This window comes from Passer montanus, unplaced genomic scaffold (genome assembly GCF_014805655.1).
Source record: "Passer montanus isolate IOZ18808 unplaced genomic scaffold, ASM1480565v1 scaffold66, whole genome shotgun sequence".
NCBI lineage: Eukaryota > Metazoa > Chordata > Aves > Passeriformes > Passeridae > Passer > Passer montanus.
Window position 1 is genome coordinate 3010864 of NW_024371704.1, and position 21862 is coordinate 3032725.

Below are 21862 nucleotides of genomic sequence, written 5' to 3' on the forward strand. Positions count from 1 at the left end.
TCACTAGTCAAATAATTAAAAAAAAAAAACCCAAATATATATATATTTAATGCTGAAATTTTCCATTTAGCTCTTTCCAATAATTTCCCACGCTTCCCGACAAGCAGCTCCCAAGCAGAGCCACACACGGCCGGCTCTCCGACACGCCGACCACGGAAAGATGCCTTTTCCATGTACGGGCTCCTTGAGTTACGGCAGGGCGGCCGGGGGGGCCGCGCCCCGCGGTTCCGCCCCCGGGCCCGCGTCAGCGGCGGCCGCGGAGCGGAGCAGCGCGGCGCTGCCGGCAGTCGCGCCATGCACTCCCTCGCCCAGGAGATCCGCAGCTTCTCCAGGGCCAACCTGCGGAAGCAGCGCACCCGCGTCACGACGCTGAGCGGCCGCCGGATCGTGGAGACGTGGCGCGGCGCCTGCCTGCACATGGAGGAGGAGGAGGAGGCGGCGCCCGGCGGCGGCTTCGTGCAGGACCTGAGCGCGGACCTGCAGGTCGGCGTGGTGAAGCCCTGGCTGCTGCTGGGTGAGCGGGGTGCCGAGGCGGGCGGGAGGGGCCGGGCCGGGGCTCGGCGCAGCTGCGGGCACGCTCTGTGTCTCTCCGCAGGGTCGCAGGATGCCGCTCACGACCTGGAGACGATGAGGAAGCACAAGGTAACGTTTCGTGGGCGTGCGAAGGCGTCTCGCATAGTGCGCGCAGCGCGGTGCTCCTGCAGACTAAAAATTCTGAAATGTCCTCTAGGGAATCTGAGGGGAATGTATTCCACTCGCGTTTTCAAAAGGCTGCTCCGTTTGCAGGTGGATGGGTTTCTGTTGGCTTCACGAGAAGCTGAAATGCTTTCAGAGCATCCCAGAATCTTCCAAGGCATTTCTGGAGATTATCTAGTCCAAGGCAGGGTCACCCCGAGCATGTGACACAGGAACGTGTCCAGGTGGGTTTGGAATGTCTCCAGACAGGGAGACTCCGTGACCCTCCTGGGCACCTGTTCCAGTGCTTGGCCATCCTCAGTCTACAGTTCTTCCTCCTGCTGAGATGGAACATCTTACATTTTGATTTATGGCAATTGCTCATCATCCTGTTGCTAGGTACCACTGAAAAGAATCTTGCTTCCCTGCAAGAGTGATAATTGTTTAGAGGTGTTTAATGGAACAGATTTCTACACTGCCGTAGGCATTTCCACTTCATACACTAAGCAGCACCGTTCCCCCTTGCCTTAGGTGGATTGATGAAACTGGAAAAACAAAGCAGCTTCTCTAAGTCTGTCCCAAAATTTTGTCTTTTTACTCTTCCCTGTTGTAGTAATGGGGTGATAAGGCCTTGTGGTTGTGCAGGACAGGGCATGCACCAGGTTGGCATCTGGGGCCATCAAAATTTCATTTTACTGTAATTTAAACAACTCACAACCTGGATATAGCCTGGACAGAGCAGAGATGGCAGGAGGCCAGAGTGGTGTTGCCTGCCAAGAACAGGTGTAATTTACTCTGAAATCCTCCTGCTTCAGCAAATGTTTCTGGTCACTAACCAGAAGGAATGTTAAGCTGATGGGTTAGAGCAGGCTTGAAATTTGGGTGATTATTGGGTGGTCTGTGCTCTCATTCCTATTGCTTTCTCTTTTAATTTCCAACCATGTGATGAAAACTCCCTTTTCTGTTGAAAATCCATTTTTTTAGTCTGTGTTTGAGCACTGATCTTTTAATTTCCTCTCAGAAAAACCCTGAGACTTATCACAGTATGTTTTAGCACGCTTCGAAACTTTGCTTGGAGAAAAGCATACCATAGACAGCATATGTATGTAAAACTGAACATTGCATCAGTGTAAGGTATAGTCTGTCTATGCCTAAAGATTAATGCACCTTTGTTACTGCTCCTTTTGCTTGCTACCTTCAGAAAATGCCTATTTTTTTAAATTTTTTTTTAACTTAGGTCACTCACGTTCTAAATGTGGCATATGGAGTCCAAAATGCCTTCCTCAATGACTTTATTTACAAGACCATTTCCATTCTGGACCTCCCAGAAACTGATATTACCTCCTATTTCCCTGAATGTTTTGAGTTTATTGAGCAAGCCAAGATCCAGGTATGGTCTATGAATAATTAATGTTAGTAGTTATCCTGTGTAGATTATTTATAACTCTATGTAAGAACTAAAGTAGCTTCTTTTGTTAAAAGAAAATATGGTACCAAATAAGTCATTTTACCATTGTCTTTGAAAATTTTAAATAGAAAATCCAAGTAATTTCTAAGCATTCCTAGAGGCATGGCACTGCTGTTAACCTTCATTCCCTCCAGCACTGCTTTTTCAGAATAACTGTCTTGAGTTTTAGAGAAATGCATCTTTAAAACAGTTGGATTAGGGATTGACTTTAGATGACACCATTGCATCTTAAATCCAAGTCACTACCCCTGACAGAAGGAAATGAAGAAAAACTATTTCTCCATTGGGAATGTTGTTTTGGATTAGAAACCAGCCTGGATTAATAGCAAGAAGCAGGATTTTTACTGTGTGGTTTATCATCAGCTGTTCACCATCCTTGTGCATTTCATTATGGAATCATTGAATGGTTTGGGTTGGAAGGGACCTTAAAGATTATCTAGCTTCAATGCCCTGCCGTGAGCAGGGACACCTCCCACTAGACCAGGCTGCTCAAAGAAGATGCTCTGAATCCACACCAAGAATATCAGAGAATGTGTTAGTAGTCTTGGGGCCAAAAGTGATTTAACTGCTCACAAAATCCTGAAAGGATGTGACATAGAAAACACGCTGAAAAACCCTTCTGGGGTGCTTGGCAGAGTTATCTGTAGCCCAACTCAGAGCTGTTAAACTCAAGCTTAGTGTGTAATTTACAGCAACCATTGTTTTGGTATCTAAACTATTAACTCAACAACTAAATATTATTATTCTACCATATCTATCAGGCTCATTGTTTATGTAGACTGGGATAAAAGATGATCTTGCCCCAGTTTTCTTTGTCTCGCAGTGTTCTTTCCTTCTCTCATTTATAATTTACAAGCTATGTGATAACGTATTATCACTAAATGACCTTTTCAAGGTTTCTAATTACAGTTTCCAGTTCATTGCTAAATGAAACTTGCCATTCACAACTGCACAATTTTGCTTTCTGCCTCTGGTGTTTGTATCTCAGATACTATTTTGTAGGTAAGGAGTTTACAGAAAAACTTACATTAGTAGTTTTCTGATGGAAGAGGTGGATGAAAGAGAAGGCAATTGGTGGAATAGTTGTTCTCCAGAATCAGTTCAAAAAGCACATGATAGTGGTATACAGAGACAGATCTCTGGGTGGTTTGAATTACTTTATTTTCTTTGTCAAAATAGTGTTAAAAGAGCTTATGATAAATTATGTCATGAAGTGCTCTTCTGTTGAAGTAACCACAGAGACACTACTGTTTCATCTCCTAAAACGGGGGAGGAAGAGATGTTCACTGGTGAGAGAACATAATATATGAGAAATTATTTCTAGAACATGGTTAACTCCCTGAAGGAAGTATGAGACCATGTGAATTTGAGGATGCAAGTGAAGCCTGCACTGCTCTGTAAGTCACTGCCAGCTGGCTACTTGGAACAGGGTTCACTTTTCTAAAACTGTAATGGCTCAAGTCTCTAGACACCATGGTACAAATTCTGATACTGATCAGAGCTCAACTTTTCTTCTAGGCTCCAACTTGGCAGGCAGGTTTTCCATGACATGTTCAGTGACCCATGTCAAGTCATAATACTGTGAATGAGGGATCCTTTTGTTATATGTTTAATATCTAATAATAAAACTTCTGAAAGCTTGTGTTTCCAAAGAAAAAAATCTTTGCTCCTTATTGCTGCCACTGTCTTTCCTAAGGAAAAAGCCTTAGTTTCACTGCAAAGTAAAATGAATCTACAAGGAGTTACATTAACCTTCAACTTAACAAAAAGCTTTATGCTTCTTTTAAATTTCTTCCCTTGATGAGACTTTTTTTCTCACTGTGTTAGAGCCATTGTATAATCACCTTTTCTCTTGATGGAAGGTGATTTTGTTTCTCTCTCCATAAAAATTAAAAACAAGCAAAAAAAAACACTTTGGTCTTGAATCTTACACTCTTACATGATTCTTGCAAGTCCACAGACCATTTCTGGGCAGGAAAACTTAGGGTATCAGGATCAGAGCAAGGATTTCTTGGTAACTAGAGATGAATTTCCTGTGTGCTGACTGTTTCTTCCTTTTATTCTGTATTCACAGCTAATACAAACTAATTAAGAATGACATACCAAATTCATTTTTGTATGAACTGTAAACAGTGGACTTCAGCAAGGATTGGGAATGTTGTTTTGGATTAGAAACCAGCCTGGATTAATAGCAAGAAGCAGGATTTTTACTGTGTGGTTTATCATCAGCTGTTCACCATCCTTGTGCATTTCATTATGGAATCATTGAATGGTTTGGGTTGGAAGGGACCTTAAAGATTATCTAGCTTCAATGCCCTGCCGTGAGCAGGGACACCTCCCACTAGACCAGGTTGCTCAAAGATGCTCTGAATCCACACCAAGAATATCAGAGAACGTGTTAGTAGTCTTGGGGCCAAAAGTGATTTAACTGCTCACAAAATCCTGAAAGGATGTGACATAGAAAACACGCTGAAAAACCCTTCTGGGGTGCTTGGCAGAGTTATCTGTAGCCCAGCTCAGAGCTGTTAAATTCAGGCTTAGTGTGTAATCTATGACAACCATAGTTTTGGTATCTCAACTACAACTCAACAACCAAATATTATTGGGTGTTATTCTACGATATCTGTCAGCTCATTGTTTATGTAGACTGGGATAAAAGATGATCTTGCCCCAGTTTTCTTTGTCTCGCAGTGTTCTTTCCTTCTCTCATTTATAATTTACAAGCTATGTGATAACGTATTATCACTAAATGACCTTTTCAAGGTTTCTAATTACAGTTTCCAGTTCATTGCTAAATGAAACTTGCCATTCACAACTGCACAATTTTGCTTTCTGCCTCTGGTGTTTGTATCTCAGATACTATTTTGTAGGTAAGGAGTTTACAGAAAAACTTACAACATTAGTAGTTTTCTGATGGAAGAGGTGGATGAAAGAGAAGGCAATTGGTGGAATAGTTGTTCTCCAGAATCAGTTCAAAAAGCACATGATAGTGGTATACAGAGACAGATCTCTGGGTGGTTTGAATTACTTTATTTTCTTTGTCAAAATAGTGTTAAAAGAGCTTATGATAAATTATGTCATGAAGTGCTCTTCTGTTGAAGTAACCACAGAGACACTACTGTTTCATCTCCTAAAACGGGGGAGGAAGAGATGTTCACTGGTGAGAGAACATGATATATGAGAAATTATTTCTAGAACATGGTTAACTCCCTGAAGGAAGTATGAGAGCATGTGAATTTGAGGATGCAAGTGAAGCCTGCACTGCTCTGTAAGTCACTGCCAGCTGGCTACTTGGAACAGGGTTCACTTTTCTAAAACTGTAATGGCTCAAGTCTCTAGACACCATGGTACAAATTCTGATACTGATCAGAGCTCAACTTTTCTTCTAGGCTCCAACTTGGCAGGCAGGTTTTCCATGACATGTTCAGTGACCCATGTCAAGTCATAATACTGTGAATGAGGGATCCTTTTGTTATATGTTTAATATCTAATAATAAAACTTCTGAAATCTTGTGTTTCCAAAGAAAAAAATCTTTGCTCCTTATTGCTCCCACCGTCTTTCCTAAGGAAAAAGCCTTAGTTTCACTGCAAAGTAAAATGAATCTACAAGGAGTTACATTAACCTTCAACTTAACAAAAAGCTTTATGCTTCTTTTAAATTTCTTCCCTTGATGAGACTTTTTTTCTCACTGTGTTAGAGCCATTGTATAATCACCTTTTCTCTTGATGGAAGGTGATTTTGTTTCTCTCTCCATAAAAATTAAAAACAAACAAAAAAAACCCACCTTGGTCTTGAATCTTACACTCTTACCTGATTCTTGCAAGTCCACAGACCATTTCTGGGCAGGAAAACTTAGGGTATCAGGATCAGAGCAAGGATTTCTTGGTAACTAGAGATGAATTTCCTGTGTGCTGACTGTTTCTTCCTTTTATTCTGTATTCACAGCTAATACAAACTAATTAAGAATGACATACCAAATTCATTTTTGTATGAACTGTAAACAGTGGACTTCAGCAAGGAAAGATAAACATTCTAAGTATTAAAGCTGGTTTCATATTATGGCCCAAATTCATTTCTGTTCAATAATTTCTGGGATAAATGGGTATCACTATATAATTTTTGGCTGTGTAAAACAAACCAATTACTTAAAAAGACACATCAGACTTAAATGTGAAAGAGGGAAAAAAAGCATGAACTGTACAAAGGAAAAGAAAAACCAATAATTTCCGGGATAAATGGGTATCACTATATAATTATTGGCTGTGTAAAACAAACCAGTTACTTAAAAAGACACATCAGACTGAAATGTGAAAGAGGGAAATAAAGCATGAACTGTACAAAGGAAAAGAAAAAAAAAAAAAAAAAGAGAGCAATTTCCACTCGGCAGTGCACAGAAGGTGTGACTTCCATTGCAAGGAAGGCTGGTGGTGTTATTTGCTGTGCTGGGATGCAGGAGCTTACACTGTTCCTAGCTCTGTCATAATGTTGTGCCTCATTCTTCTAGTCTCAGCTTGGAATTTCTCCAACAAGGATAATAATACTCCATTTCAGACCTTTGTCTTTTTATTTAAACTGGAAGACTTTTCGAGCAGGAACCATTTTTTGGTCTGTGTGTCTCTTAAAATACCAGATAATTGTAGCTCCCAAATCTGTAACATAAACTGTTAAGTTCCTGGAAAGGAACCCATGTGCTTAAAAGACCTTTTTGTCTCTGGGTAAAAGTAATTTGTATCTGTTAAGGGCAGACAGAAGAAGCTGTTTATATCTAGATCAGTTTTGTTTAGCCTCAAGTATCTGAGCACATCATGTCATGGTTCAGTATTTTCATTCAGAATAGGGAAGTGCTGAGGGTTTGGTGGTTTCTTTTTGTGTCAAAGGGGCTTTTCCAGGTCATAGTCTGATATAGAGACATGACAACATCACAAAGTCTAGGCCTTGCAAACATTGCTTAAGACTTGCTAGATTGTCTCATTGTCGTTGCATTAATTTGGGCTTGTTATTGCTTAACAAAACTTACAGTGTCTAAAAAGAGACATCCAGGTGTCTCAAAGGCTGTGTGGGAAATGTTTAAGTAGGATAAAACCCGTTAATTTTATATACAATTCAGGATGAGCCTGAATTCAAACCCCAGAAGAAGCATTTGTGAGCTTATGGGAGGTTGAGTAGTTCTGGATTTTGCACCCTAGTTCCCAGTTAAGGGGCCTTAGTTGTACCAGTGGTGTGGTGCTGCAAATCACACGATGTCTTTTCTAATTTTTCTGTTCCTCTGCATGATCCCTGTTACCCAGAATCTTCCCTGCAGAGTACACAAAGAAACAAGCAACTGGAGCTACAAGATGTTCTAAAATCTGCCTCTGTACCCATCTGTTTGCTACCTTGCTACGTTTTTAACCTTTAACAAGATACCCTCGAGTGTTGCCATCTTATTGCAAAGGTTTCGTACCCTCTTGGTGACTTCTCATGGACAGCTCCTCACACCACTGACTCCTTTTTCTTCTCAGCACAGCCAACAACCTCCATCTCACTTCTCACCCAGCCAGCCTACACTTTTACAATACTAATCCTAATTGGAACTAGCTGTGGCCTATTAAGGGCAGGCCTGCTCCTAATTGTTGATAATTAGCACAGCTGTAACTCCTTAGGGGTGAGATTGCCTTCATCACTATCTCTATTCTCCTACATTCCACCCATCCACAGTCGAGTTCCTTTCCATATTGCAAATAAAATCTATTTCAAAATTGGCACCCAAATAGATCAGATACTTCAGTATCCCAGGTGTCTGTGAGTTGGTTTTTACATTGACAGGCTGCTGTAAAGCCTCAGGAAGACAGAGGATGTGTTTTAGTTCTGTGGTTTGAATTAGGTTTGACCAATTTAGTAATAATAAGGCATTTTGAGTAGAAAAATACTTAATTTCATGCTTATATTATCATGCTTATATTTTTGTTTGGACTTATATGTGTAAATATTTGCTCTGAGCTCAGCAAGGAGCTTTCAATAAGTCTTACAAGAATTTTATGTAAAGTTTCTTACACTTGTAATCTGCCAAATGAATATCCTTATGTTAATAACTTATATTTCATTTCTTTCTTGGAGGACGGCGTGGTGCTGGTTCACTGTAATGCAGGAGTCTCCCGTGCAGCAGCTGTAGTCATTGGTTTTCTAATGAATTCAGAAAGACTGAGCTTTGCCAGAGCCTTTTCCTTGGTGAAAAATGCAAGGCCTGCAGCTTGTCCAAATCCTGGCTTCATGGAGCAGCTCCACAAGTACCAAGAACAGATTTTAAAGACAAATGGAAGCATAAACAATCATGACTGATCCAAAGGGAGAAGTGAAATTATCTGTTTTGACTATACATACAGGAAGAGATGTTGGATGTACTTTAATCTGTCATTTTGAAATCCCCTTTCACATGTGCATTTTCAAGTCTTTATATTTTTTTCTTACCCTCCTTTGACCCTGTTTTTTCCAGCATGTCATCAAAAGGCCAAATGGTGTTGTACTGACTTCAAAGAAGTTTTGCCTAAAACCAGAGCACTAATAAAAAGATACAGCTCAGTTTTCCTTGAAATATTAGAAAACAGTAGAATGATGGTTTGCTTACTGAACCATCAGAAAATGTGGGCAATAGAGAAAGGAAGTAAAATAACTGAGGTAAGTTCCTTTCTTTCCAAATCTGTGCTTTCCTACTTGGTTGTAAAATTGAGATAATAAAATTGATTTTAAAATTATATTGCAACTATAGATGATGATATTGAATTTTGTGGGCTACCTAGCCATTCATTTATTTTTTTTTTAATTAAAACTATGGTATTTTGAGGATGCTCAAAATGCATAGGATGCTTTAATGCTTTGTGTATTTCTATTGTTTCTTATCTAGTAGTGGTTTGAAGTGCACTAACATGATGAGTCCAGTCTTGGAACTAGCAGGGTTTTTTTTCCTGTGCATCATTTCAGTAGAGATACAAAAAATGTTGATAATGATCTGTCTCTGCTCATGCTACTGTCTTTTTGTCACATCTGGTCCTCATGTGCTGTCCCCTCACTCCATATGTAAAGAACAGACATCACAGGGTAATTTTGATCCTCCTGAGAGAGCCCAGTCTGAAATTACTGTCTTAATATGCTTTTAAAAAATTGACAAGATTTTAATAGTATTTTGTGGCCTTCATGATTTGTTATATTAATATGCAACAAAATAAAGAGAACACTGTGTTTGGATAAACTGTGTGCTGAAGGTTTGGTTTCAGGATTTGCGTTCTCTCCTGGTACAATAGTTGGAGCCATACCACACGGTACACATTGAACCACGACCTCTCTTGTTCTCAGCGTGAATTGCTCAGGAGTGTGTAGTGACAGGACAAGGGGGAATGGATTCAGAGGGAGTAGGCTGGGATTAGATTATTTACCCTGAGGGTGGGGAGGCCCTGGCGCAGGCTGCCCCATCCCTGGGAGTGTCCAAGGCCAGGGCTCACTGGGATAGTGGAAAGTCTCTTTGCCTACAGCACGGGGTGGAGCTGGATGAGCTTTAAGCTCCCTTCCAAGCCAACCCGTTCCATGATCCCACGCCAAGTGTTAATGCGGGGATCAGGGAACCCCGCGGTATGCGATCGCTGTCCGCGGGGAGCAGCTCGCCGCCTTGTCCCGGTGCTGCAGCCTGGCACTGACAGCCACCCTTTCCCTGGGGAAGGCAGTGTGGGGAGGCCGCTCCGAGCTCCCAGCCCGGGACCAGCCCTTGGTAACCGTGACCGCGTTCCCTCAGCTCTGTTGGCGACCCGCCCCTCCCTGAGGGACGTTTGCCAAGGAGCCGGGAGGGGACCGGCCACCAGCCCATGCCGGGCGCCGACACCCTCACCCCCGGCCGGGGCTCCGCCCGCCCCATTCCGTCCCAACATGTCACGGGGTGGGTCGGAAGTGACGGCGGCAGGAAGCTCCGTCCCGTTTGAAAGCGCCCGGCGGAGCGCCCGCCACCGCCTCTTTCCCGCCATCCGGGCCGACATGGCCGCCTTCGCCATGGAGCTGCCGCCCGCAGGTGAACGGGGCCCGCGGCTCCGCCAGCCCGCGCCGCGCTTCGGCCGTGCTGGGCCCGCTTCGGGGGGCCGCGCTGCCGGCCGGGGGCTCCCTGCGGGCTCCCCGGCGCTGCTGTGAGGGCAGCGGGGCCGGGCCGAGCCCCTGCGCTAGGCGGGGGAGTGGGCGCTGCTGAGCCGAGTGCGAGACGGCGCCGGGAAGGGGCGGTTCGCGCTGGGCTGATGCGAAAGGGGAGCGGGCTTAGATCGATCGGCCGACACTTGTAATTGCGAAAAATGCAAGGTTGTGATAAGCTCGGCTTACCTGTAAAATGAAGGTTAAACCGCTTTTGGTCTCATCAATACAAGTAAATATCTCAGAGGCGGGTGCCGGGAGGATGGTGCCAGGCTCTTTTCAGTGATGCCCAGCGACATGTTTTGGTCTCATCAATACAAGTAAATATCTCAGAGGCGAGTGCCGGGAGGATGGTGCCAGGCTCTTTTCAGTGATGCCCAGCGACAGAGACAGGAGTAATGGCCATAAACCAAAACAAGGAGTTCTGTCTCAGCGGGAGGAGGAACTGGACCGACCACTGGAGCAGGCTGCCCAGTTTCCCTTTCTGAAGACATTCCAAACTCACCTGGAGACATTTCTGTGTCCCTGCTCTGGGTGACCCTGCCTTGGCAGAGGGTTTGGAGTAGATGATCTCCAGCGGTCCCTTCCAATCCTGTGATTTTAATCATTTCCTGTGTCTTGTGTTATGTTTGTTTAATAGAGCCCACAATAGAAAGAGCTGCCTTTGTCTTTCACTCGCCTTTTTCATGTTGTAAAATTTTGTTTTCAGGAGCTGAACCAATGACTCTTGGCTCCCCGACATCTCCAAAACAAGGAACTAGCGCTCAGTTTCTCCCAGGGTTTTTGATGGGTGACCTACCTGCACCAGTGACTCCACAGCCACGTGCTTTATACGGCCCTTCAGTTGGTGTCATGGAAACAAGGTCTCCGCTACTTACAGGTCAGAATTTGTCAAATGTTGGAAAATTGTCCTGAAAGCAAAAAAAAAAAAAAGGTTTGTCTCATTGTTCTGCATGACTGTTGCAGACTTGAATCCTTATAGTTTTATATCTTTCTATAAGCAAACTGCACTGATTGAGTAAGTGGTGAACTCAGTGTATTCAATTGTAATAAATGTTTTAAATGTGTCAGTTTTGGTATCAGGAAAACTTTGTTTTACAGGGAAGGTAATAAACCTCTCCTAATACAGAATCAAATTATGTGACTTTTTACAAGTCAATTGCGTATACATTGATATTGAAAACAAAGATATCTCCTGGGAAACTAAATGCAGTTTGTGCAAACTGCTGATTTCTTTGCAGAATTTTTTCTATTTCTTTGAATTCTAAAAGGTCACAGATTGTCAAACTTACAAAAACTGGGTGGAGAAATAGTGAAAATAAACTTCTTAATTAGTATTTAGTGGTTATAGCTAAAGTCTTGATGTCTGCTGTCATTGGACTGGAGTAGTTTTCCTAGCTACTAGATGCTCATTTCTCTTTAACCACCTAATTAATCAAACTAGAAGTTCTTACCCATTTTAGTATTGTACATCTGTTTTCTTCTCTGAGAAGAATGAATGAGTAATTGACATGCCATGGGTGATCTTGGCTTTTGTAGTCAATCAGTTGGCATAACTTAATATCTGATAGTGTTAATATGCTAGTCATTTTGTAGGAAAAATTGAGGATTAAAGTACTCCAAGAATTTCTCTTAATAAAATATTCTCTTCATTGAATGTCAGGCTGGATTGGACTCGATGATCTTTCCATGTCCCTTCCAACTTAAAATGTTCCATAATTGGAGATTTATTGGTCTTCTGCTTCTTGCTCTTGTCTGCCTGCCCTTACATCTGGGAACAAACCTCTTACGAAAATATTTATGAAACTGAAAGTAATTGTGTGAATTTCACCCAATGGTTTTTAAAGGGTTTATTATAGCCTCAGAGTATCAATTTCAGGAAAAGGGGAGCCAGTAAGATACTAGCATAGACTTCCCAAAGGGAGAGATCAGGAACATCACTTAAACTGCAAACCTTCATGGGAGAGTGCTCTACATAATGCACATTATTCCATGTAACAGTAGCAGTTCTTGTAGGTGTTAAACAGTTCAGAGTAAACCAAGCTTTTCCAATCTTAAATGTAAATCCACACAAAGGGTTAAGATAAGTTCTTTCAAGGAGTTTAATTCTCTGTTATACTGGAAGTCCCAAAATGGGAGGGCAGCTGGTTTAACTTCATCCTGTCTATATGGAAAAAAGTCCCTGCTCTCAAGAGTTTACATTTTTATTTAATATGAAATGAGATGAGAAGCCAAGGAATTTGGACAGTAATGTGCAATGTCTCAGTGCATTTGGGTATGTTTTTTTACCACGCAGGATATCTCAATTTTTAAAATCTTGCTTTTGCATCTGTACTATAGGCAAGTTAGTCTCTGAAACAATTAAAATAGATTTCTAGCCTGGCTTAAAATTGAAAGATACAGCCATGCTCAAGACTTCAGAGAAAGAACATGTAAACATTGAATATAATGGGTTAATAAGAGGTCTGAAAGTTCTAAATAATACTTCTGTAGGATGCTGCTTGAGACACCTGTGATGTTCCTACCTGGAGCATTCAAACCTGAACAGTTTGGTAGGACAGATGGCTCTGCAAACCTCCAGTGAAACAATCAAGTCTCAACAACAATGAACACAAGAGCATGGCTGAATGTATCATTGAGGTTTCAAGAACAAGTAGCACCAAATAAAATTACAAGTTTTCTCATGCTCTTCTTCTGTTCCTTTGACTTGCAGGAGGGTCTCCCCCACAACCAGTAGTCCCTTCACATAAGGATAAAGGTGGTGCTCCACCAGTTAGAAGCATATGCAATCAAGTCTTAACAACAATCAGCACAAGAGCATGGCTGAATGTATTATTGAAGTTTCAGGAACAAGTAGCACCAAAGCAAAATTACAAGTTTTCTCACACTCTTCTTCTGTTCCTTTGACTTGCAGGAGGGTCTCCCCCACAACCAGTAGTCCCTTCACATAAGGATAAAGGTGGTGCTCCACCAGTTAGAAGCATATATGATGAGTTATCTAGTCCTGGGCTTGGATCAACACCTCTGTCCTCAAGAAGAACAGTAAGTGTCCTCTGTACTGGCCTGTTCTTAGCAGAAGATGTGAGGCAGCTTACTGCCTCAGTGGATTCTCAAACTTATTTGTATAAACTGCTGTAGCAGAATGAGTGATGACCCTTCAGATCATGCTGCTGCTTAGTATGGGTTGTTTGGTGTACTTGTTCCTCTTTAAACAGGAGCTGTGGTCATGATGCACATTCCTGTTACTGCCAATTTTCAGTTCAGTAGGAAATGAAAAATGCAATTCATCCTCAGTTGTGCAAGCCATGCCTCAGTTATGTTCTCAAATTCAGCTTTGTTTGTCAGCTTTTCACTTTCTTGTAAGTTTATTGGGCTGCTGATTGTCAGAAGGACCCTTCCACAACGTGAAAGGAAGTTGTAGCAAGGTGGAGGCTGGTCTCTTCTCCCAGCTAACAAGTAATAGGACAAGAGAAAATGGCCTCAAGTTGTACCAGAAGAAGTTTAGATTGGATATCAGGAAAAAATTCTTCACTGAAAGGGTGTCAGGCATTGGAACAGGCCACCCAGGGAAATGTTAGAACTGCCATCCTTGAAAGTGTTCAAAAATGTGTGGAAGTGGCACTTGGGGACATGGTTTAGGGGTCAGGATGGTTGGACTTGATGATCCCAGAGGTCATTTCCAACCTTAATAATTCTGGGTTTCTGTGATTACCTTTTAGAAGGCAATAGAGGCACTTATGGGAACAGAAGGAATTTTTTCTGAATAAAATATCTAATCAATGTTTGGGTAGACAGTTGGGGTTCATTTTGAAAGAGAAACACTGAAATTTCTAGGAGATAAATTTTATAATAAGCTCTGCTGCTTAACTGACTAATGAAGCACTACTAGGTCCTTTTTCACTGAACTCTTTTGATGCAAGGAGAACATTTTAAACTGAATGAGCAGTCTTTGTATTGAGTGTTGCCTTCTCAAAAGTATTCTGAAAGCTGAGGTTCTCCATGAAGGACAGAATCCTATAGTGTCTTAAAGGACTGGATATTAAATTTCAAAAAAAGTTGAGCAGCTATCAGAACCTTTGTTGCTAGGTCTACAGGTACTCCAGGCTATTCCATCTTGTATCTAAGAAATGCCATGATTCAGGCTAAAAATAGACTAAAATAGTTTTGGGTGTTGAAATCCTATGTTAAAAAGAAAATGACTGCTACCATCTGAAACTCAAAGTATACTTTCCTTCTGTGCACTAAATAGTTGAGTAGGAAAGTAAGTCTAGTAACAGTCTCCATACAAGGGAAGGCTGTGTTTCCATGATGTCTGAACCCTTTAAGCAGTGAAAATGCTGATAAACTTAGGATACTAATATCCTTCCCATTGGAATGCATGCATTGGAATGAATGTGTGACTTATTCCAGTGCAGCAGTAGTGACAGGGCTGTTTTAAGAAGGTAAACCAAAGGGTTTCTGAGTATTGATACTTAAAGCTACTTTGTTTCACAAAGCGTATGTCAAATATGTTGTCAAATAACTTTTCATTAATAGCTCTTGGTAATCTTTTGTTAAATATACATGAAAATATCTATTCTCTAAAAAGTTAGGAATAACTTAAGGCAACCAGTTAATACTCTTAAACCTGAATGTTTAAATAATTTGAAAATTGTCTCTCTTGATCTGAGCAGTATACCTGTAAGAATAATTTGTTACTTTCTGTATATTAATGCAGGCCTAGGAATAACTTAATGCAAACAGTTAATACTGTTAAACCTGAATGTTTAATTTGAAAATTGTCCCTCTTGATCTGAGCAGTATACCTGTAAGAATAATTTGTTACTTTCTGTATATTAATGCAGGCCAGCTTTACTTTAACACAGAGCCCATCAGTTGGAATTCTGCCATCAACTCCGGGAGCAGGTAGATGTCCTGTCAAAATTTCTATTCTCTTTTCATACTGCTTTCTTTAATACAGAAAAATCATCAGTGTTCAAGCTACATCAGTTCCTTGCTAGTTTATGAAGAGGTGGTGTATTTGTTAGCTTTTCAAAAGGTGTGTGGGTATGAGTAGGAAATGATTATTCATTTTGAGACTGAGTTTCAAGCAGCTTTTCTTGTTCCTTGTTCCGAATGTGGTGTTGAACTGAGAACAGAGGTGGTTGTAATTAAATGAAGAAACTGAGATTGATGGATTGCCTTCCATCTTCACAAGGTTTGATATCTTGTGTATGAACCAGTGGCTTCTTGCTAACTTGCTATGCTTTATACTGTTCCTATTTGGCAACTGTATGAGCTGTTGGTGTTTTGAAGTCAAAGAGAACACTAGGTTGCTAGTCATAAAACTTACTGGTGTGTTTGCAGATGTGAAGTTATGATTGACTTACTTGTTCTGTCTGTGAGTAAATCCCCATCAAACTCTTCCACATACAAGTGAAATGCTTGGCACTGAATTTATTCTTTCACTATAAACCTCTGTCTTGCAAAAGAGATTTGTTCAGCAATACCATTTCAATTTAACAGCCTCGAGCATGTTCAGTCCTGCAAGTATTGGGCAGCCTAAGAAGACTACTCTGTCTCCTGCTCAGCTGGATCCTTTTTATACTCAAGGTGATTCCCTTACTTCAGAAGATCAACTTGATGACACATGGGTAACTGTATTTGGGTAAGTTGATTTCCAAAGTATCGGAAAAACCTGGGTGAAGTCTTTAGAGCATAGGAGAAAAATGCTTGGGCATTGATGTTGTCTGGCATTGGTATGTGTTGCAAGTACAGCTATGGTTAAAGCAAGCAAACACATACATTTCAGTGAGGCATATTAAATTATTTTTTCTAGTTAGAAAGGCACCATTCTGCTGTTGGGGTGTATGGTAAAGTGCCTAGAAGGTGGTGGTATTTCTCAAGTCACTGCTTCTGATATTACAATGGTCTCTTCTGGATTTCTGTAAATGCTTCCTAGGGTTATATCTTGACACCTGAATTCTTAAACTACTCGTAATTTTTTGAGTATTTTTTTCTGTCTTTCAGATTTCCTCAAGCATCAGCTTCGTATATTCTACTACAGTTTGCTCAGTATGGAAACATATTAAAGCATGTGGTATGTCTTAGTTTGACACTTAATGCCAGAAAACATTGTGAATTAAGCATTTTAAAAACTACATTTCACAATTTCCACTTCATCTCATTCAGATGTCCAACACAGGAAACTGGATGCATATTCGATATCAGTCTAAGCTTCAAGCCCGGAAAGCCTTAAGCAAAGATGGAAGAATTTTTGGTGAATCTATCATGATTGGTGTCAAGCCTTGTATAGATAAAGTAAGTTAATAGCTGCTTTTAGTTCAAAGGCACTCTGCTTTTGGTCTTTCTTTTTATTTTCCCTGACCTCTTTAATTTTTTTTTTCTTTTGGAATTGCAAATTGTAGGTAGTTTGTCTATATAGATATAGTTTGTTACACATTTACATAAGTTTTTTCTTAAATATTTGTCAACATTTCCTGCTGAGAAGGATCATTATGAGCAATCTCTGTGCTCCTTGGAAGTTACAATGCACACAATTATATTGCTGTATGAGACAAGCAAGTGAAACCATAATATAAGACAAAATTTAGATAAGTTTCCTGACTGGAATGTAGAGCCTGCAACAGATACCTAATGGCAGATTAAGACTGTTACTGCTCCTAATTGTACCTCTCTATTTTTTATGTGACTATGTGCTTCTGGCTCTTGAATTTATCTTAGTACTTTGGACTGAAAGTTTGTTACCAAGAATTTCTCAATCCTGTTCTCCACCTGCCCCTATAAAAACATGTCACTCTCTTTTAAGTAGTAGTTGGGGGTAGATGTAGCTGTCTTGTAGTCTTAATATTAACATGAGCTATTAGTGTCTAGGTATTGGCAATATCCTGACCTTTAATACCTGCAGCCCTTTGCACTGGGTACTGTACATTAGCTTAAGCAAATAACAGTCCTTCTTCAGTCATTCTACACAGATTTTTTTTGGTCTCTTTCAAGGATATATGGTACTAAAGAGTAATGTAAGCTTTCCAATGTAAAACATTCTGAGAAGGCAGCCTTAGAAACTGAACTTGCAATTACTGAAGTTTTAGCAGTCTGAAACATTTCTTACACTCAGTAAAATTCAGAAACAAGTACTTCTATGGCCCTTTTCTCTGTGGGCTTCTGCTGGTGGTCTGTCCATGCCTTTTTATACTTTTGGTGTCCAGTTTGTGTCAATGAATAAATTGCTCGTAAACTCAAGCTCTAGGAGTAATGATCTAAGACATAATTGCCAGGCATCTGATCTTCATTGCTTTTGAATTTTCATTTTGTCTTTTGGGGATAGTATTCACTTTCATATACCAAGAAATAAACCCACAATCATTAATTTGTATTTTTGGAGGCAAAAGATTTCAGGAGACTAATCCATTGAAGGATTGGTTTTGGTAAGACTTTCCTGCAATTGAAAACTAGATATGAAGGATTTGACATCAACACTTGGGCTTCTGATTTAAAAGTATGAGTTAATTCCATGGGTTCCCCTTGTGCTAAGCAGTCAGCTGCCCACCCACCACGTACACCAATCCTATTGTTTATTTTGGTAAGTGCTCTTCTACCAAATGTGCTGCTGAATTTCTGCTGTCTTTAGGCTGGTGGAATCCTATGTTCCACTGAGTCTGAATGCACCAAATCATGTTATTTACCATCCTGTTTTCTCTGGTTTGTTGTGGAACTTGTGGTTCCTATCAAGTCACCTCCTACCTCTTCCATTCTACACACATTCCTTTCTAAACACAAGCTTACGAAATGGAGCCTTGAAGTTTGAGTGCATTCCCTGTTGTATTTTATTCTCTACATTGTTTCAAACTTGGCTGACATTTAATACAGACAGTGAACAGATTCCAACCTTCCACTACTTTGCAATGGCATAATTTCACATGTAAATGATTGCAGTGAGGAAAATGCTTGGTGGTCATGTGTACCTGTATGTTCTGTACTGACACACCTTTTACCTTTTGGGATCCAAATAAGATTTATCAAAAAAAATCAAATAGTTGATGATCTTAGATGATAAAGGTTGAAATACTGCTTTTCAGTATTTGTTTACATTATATTAACTCTCTATTTAAGAGTGTGATGGAAAACTTTGAAAGAAGCTCTACGTCCTCAATGTCTTCGATTTTCACTCCACCTACAAAATCTGCTGGCACACCAACACAGTCTGCAAATAATACTGCAAGGATTTCTACCATGAGACCTCTTGCAACAGCATATAAGGCTTCCACTAGTGACTATCAGGTATTTTGAAGGAAATAGGAACATGTGTTTTTGTGTTACCTCCCCTTACCTCTGTGAGGCTGTGCAGACATTAACTTCAACGTGACCTTACCTTTTGCTGTCAGTTCTTTAATGATGTGGTTCACATACAAGCTCAGTCTGTTCAGTCTCTAAAATAAAAATTAAAAAATACTAAATTAAAGACTTGTCACTTTTCCAGGGATTAAGGGCTTGTTTTGAAGATATTTCAAACATATTTTGTCAAAATATAGTAGCACTTAGGAAAAGAAGAAATAAATTGTTAATGTAAGAACTATTACCTACATGTTGACTGATTCTCTGTATTTTCTCTTTCTGTTTTTCTCCCTGCCTTCTAGGTGGTTTCTGACAGACAAACTCCTAGGAAAGATGAAAGTATTGTATCTAAAGCAATGGAATATGTTTTTGGCTGGTAATGTACAAGAGGAAGTAACACACTAAGCTGGACAGGGTTTGAACTATGCTACTGGCATTTGTAGTTAGTTGTATAACTACTGGTGGCAGTATTTTATCTTACACAGGACCTGTTATGCCTTCAGTTTATTCAGAAGACATGTAGCCTGCACTTTAAATGATGGTGGTGTACACATGGTTTTACAGACTGAGTAAGTGTAAATAAAAGTGCTTTATCCCTGTTTGTTCTCTGGTGGCATGATTGTGAAAAAAATCTATCTCATTAAGAGAAGTTGTCTGAACTCAGCAGCCTGTCAGTATCCTGAGGGAGAGGTGGGCAGGACTGGAATACATCATTTTATTCAGCCTCTAATCAATGACTGTGCCTTTGGTTGTGTTTAAAGCCAAAGGGGGAGCTGCTGTCTCCAGTGAAACAAAACTTCCTCAGCTGAAAAGTTTTCTAGTAGTGCTGGGAGGCCAGGCTGTTCTTCCCCAGTTCTGTGTTTCAGCAGCAGAAGGTTTGTGTGTGCTGTGCCCTTAAGGCAGCTGAGGGCAGCTTCTGTCTGTGCAAGCTGTGGTGGCTTTGGGATGCATGGAGAGGGCCTCAAGGAAGTCCAGAGGAGGCCAGCAAGGACCAGGAAGTGGTCCAGGAACTGGAGCATTACACTGATAGGCTGGGAGAACTGGGAATGTTCAGCCTGAAGGTGGCTCCAGGGAGCCCTTCCCAGTGCCTAAAGGGGCTCCAAGAGAGCTGGAAAGGAACTTTGGGCAAGAACCTGGAGTAACAGGGGGAATGACTTCTCACTGCCAGAGGGTGGGTTTGGATGGGATATTGGGAAAAGGGGGAGCTGGTGTCTCCAGTGAAACAAAACTTCCTCAGCTGAAAAGTTTTCTAGTAGTGCTGGGAGGCCAGGCTGTTCTTCCCTCTTCCAATACAAACTGCTGGGGGATTCTGTGATTCCCAGAGCTGAGCAAAACTACAATTGTACTCAAGTTCTCAGCTGCTGAAAACTTTGGGCAAGAACCTGGAGTAACAGGGGGAATGACTTCTCACTGCCAGAGGGTGGGTTTGGATGGGATATTGGGAAACTCCTGTTCTATTTCTGTGAGCTACAAAATCTAACCAGCTGATATATTCACATTAGATCAAAATCCAGAGGAGGGAAGGTAAAGATGGATTAGTCCAGTTCTAATGGCAGGTGTCCCTGCCCATAGCCAGGCAACTGGAACTACAGGGTCTTTAAAATACTTTCCAATACAAACTGCTGGGGGATTCTGTGATTCCTAGAGCTGAGAGCAAAACTGCAATTGTACTCAAGTTCTCAGCTGCTGAAAAAACATCACAGCATCAAAGGAGCTTCAGGACTCCAGCTTAGTCACCATACCAACTTGCCAATCTCAAATTCAGCATAGGACTCCAGTTTAGCCTTATATAGTCAGCATACCAACTTGCCAATCTCAAATTCAGCATCTTGGTTGTCACTGCAGACTCTGGAATTGGTGTAGTTCCTTATCCCAATATTAGGTAGCCCAAAGGCAGCAGAACAGGCACTGACAGAGCCAGAGGAGCTCTTTCTTGCTGGAGAAAACCACACATTTAAACTGCAAAAGGGTAGATTTGGGTTAGATGCTCTTGTAAGCACTTTCCAGGACTCTCCTCTGTGCACGGAGCACTTTTCATGCCTGCTCTGAACAGTCTGGAAAACAGAGCACAATCTGGCTGTGGGAACAGCAAACCCCAAATACAGGAGGAGAAAGAAGCAGCAGCTGTTTTGCAGCTGTGCCCAAGGGAGACTGTAAGGGTCTCCTCTCTCTGGTCTCACTCTCCTCTCTCTGGTCTCACTTGGTTGGGTTTCTGATTGTTTGTGAGGCAGGAGCTGTGATTGCTCAGTTGTGGGGACCAGAAATGCAGCCAGGATCCCAGCACTGCCTGACAGCGCTCAGTACAGTGACATTGTCATGTGTCAGCCCCTGTGCTGCTGCTTCATTTGCTTCATTTTTAGTACACCCAAAGCTCACTGTAAGTCAAGTGTGGTTTCTGGTTCTGCCCTCTTCCTCTCCCTTTGTAGGGAAGGACCACTGCTGTGCTTTCAAGGAAGCTATTATTGAATAACTTCCAGCATTCCAAGCTCCTTTGCCTTCAGTGGATGCTTGCCATGGAATCCCTCACAGCTGGATTCAGAAAATACTGAAGTTGACTTCTAAAATCCAGGGTCTTCGTCCTACTGGTGACGTTCAGTGTGCTCAGCAAGACCCTTAGGTCCACAATGTTGTGAAACCAGATTTTCCAGCATGATCTGCCTTGTTTCTCTGCACAAAACGCAGCACAGAAAAGAACAGCAGGATGGGGCCTGTGTGCTCCAGGGCTCAGGTTTGGCTCCACTTCAGCTCCACAAAGATACAAACAAGGTGAAGAAGCTGAAATGTTTATTAATAGCAAGCAAAGCAGAGGGATGAGCTCGGGAGAAGGAGAAGGGAACAAGCAGGGTCTGAGGGCTGCAGGCAGGGAGCAGTAAAGAGGGAAGGCAAGCTCAGGTCTGCCCAGCATCAGCTGTGCTTGGAGCTGCAGTTGCTCTTCTCTGATCTCCGAGCTGGATTCGGAAAATACTAAAGTTGACTCTTCTAAAATCCAGGGTCTTCGTCCTACTGGTGACGTTCAGTGTGCTCAGCAAGACCCTTAGGTCCACAATGTTGTGAAACCAGATTTTCCAGCATGATCTGCCTTGTTTCTCTGCACAAAACGCAGCACAGAAAAGAACAGCAGGATGGGGCCTGTGTGCTCCAGGGTTCAGGTTTGGCTCCACTTCAGCTCCACAAAGATACAAACAAGGTGAAGAAGCTGAAATGTTTATTAATAGCAAGCAAAGCAGAGGGATGAGCTCGGG

The 21862-nt window shown here is 41.5% G+C and overlaps 2 protein-coding genes across 4 annotated transcripts; both read left to right on the forward strand.

Moving 5' to 3' along the window:
• Positions 1-240: 240 nt before the first annotated feature.
• Positions 241-9369, forward strand: DUSP19 (dual specificity phosphatase 19). The gene is made up of 4 exons (XM_039728798.1): positions 241-514; positions 596-642; positions 1913-2065; positions 8241-9369. The coding sequence occupies exons 1-4, from the start codon at positions 295-297 to the stop codon at positions 8460-8462; spliced, it is 642 nt and encodes a 213-aa protein (XP_039584732.1). The 5' UTR covers positions 241-294; the 3' UTR covers positions 8463-9369.
• A 673-nt stretch (positions 9370-10042) lies between these two features.
• On the forward strand, positions 10043-19234 carry NUP35 (nucleoporin 35). 3 transcript variants are annotated; one of them, XM_039728799.1, is made up of 9 exons: positions 10043-10176; positions 10996-11166; positions 13201-13328; positions 15131-15191; positions 15792-15933; positions 16296-16365; positions 16458-16586; positions 18399-18566; positions 18923-19234. In XM_039728799.1, exons 1-9 carry the CDS (start codon positions 10143-10145, stop codon positions 18998-19000), a joined length of 981 nt encoding a protein of 326 aa, XP_039584733.1. In that variant the 5' UTR covers positions 10043-10142; the 3' UTR covers positions 19001-19234. The 3 variants fall into 3 exon arrangements, with proteins under 3 accessions (XP_039584733.1, XP_039584735.1, XP_039584734.1); XM_039728801.1 differs by having other exon boundaries at positions 10076-10172; XM_039728800.1 differs by lacking the exon at positions 10043-10176 and adding an exon at positions 10213-10454.
• The last annotated feature ends 2628 nt before the right edge of the window (positions 19235-21862 follow it).

Coding starts and splice junctions, on each gene's coding strand:
- NUP35 (XM_039728799.1), top strand. CDS start 10,143: ATGGCCGCCTTCGCCATGGAGCTGCCGCCCGCAG. Junction 13,329..15,130: donor CTCTGTCCTCAAGAAGAACA/GTAAGTGTCCTC, acceptor ATATTAATGCAG/GCCAGCTTTACTTTAACACA. Junction 15,934..16,295: donor ACATGGGTAACTGTATTTGG/GTAAGTTGATTT, acceptor TCTGTCTTTCAG/ATTTCCTCAAGCATCAGCTT.
- DUSP19 (XM_039728798.1), top strand. CDS start 295: ATGCACTCCCTCGCCCAGGAGATCCGCAGCTTCTCCAGGGCCAACCTG. Junction 643..1,912: donor AGACGATGAGGAAGCACAAG/GTAACGTTTCGT, acceptor TTTTTAACTTAG/GTCACTCACGTTCTAAATGT. Junction 2,066..8,240: donor TTGAGCAAGCCAAGATCCAG/GTATGGTCTATG, acceptor TCTTTCTTGGAG/GACGGCGTGGTGCTGGTTCA.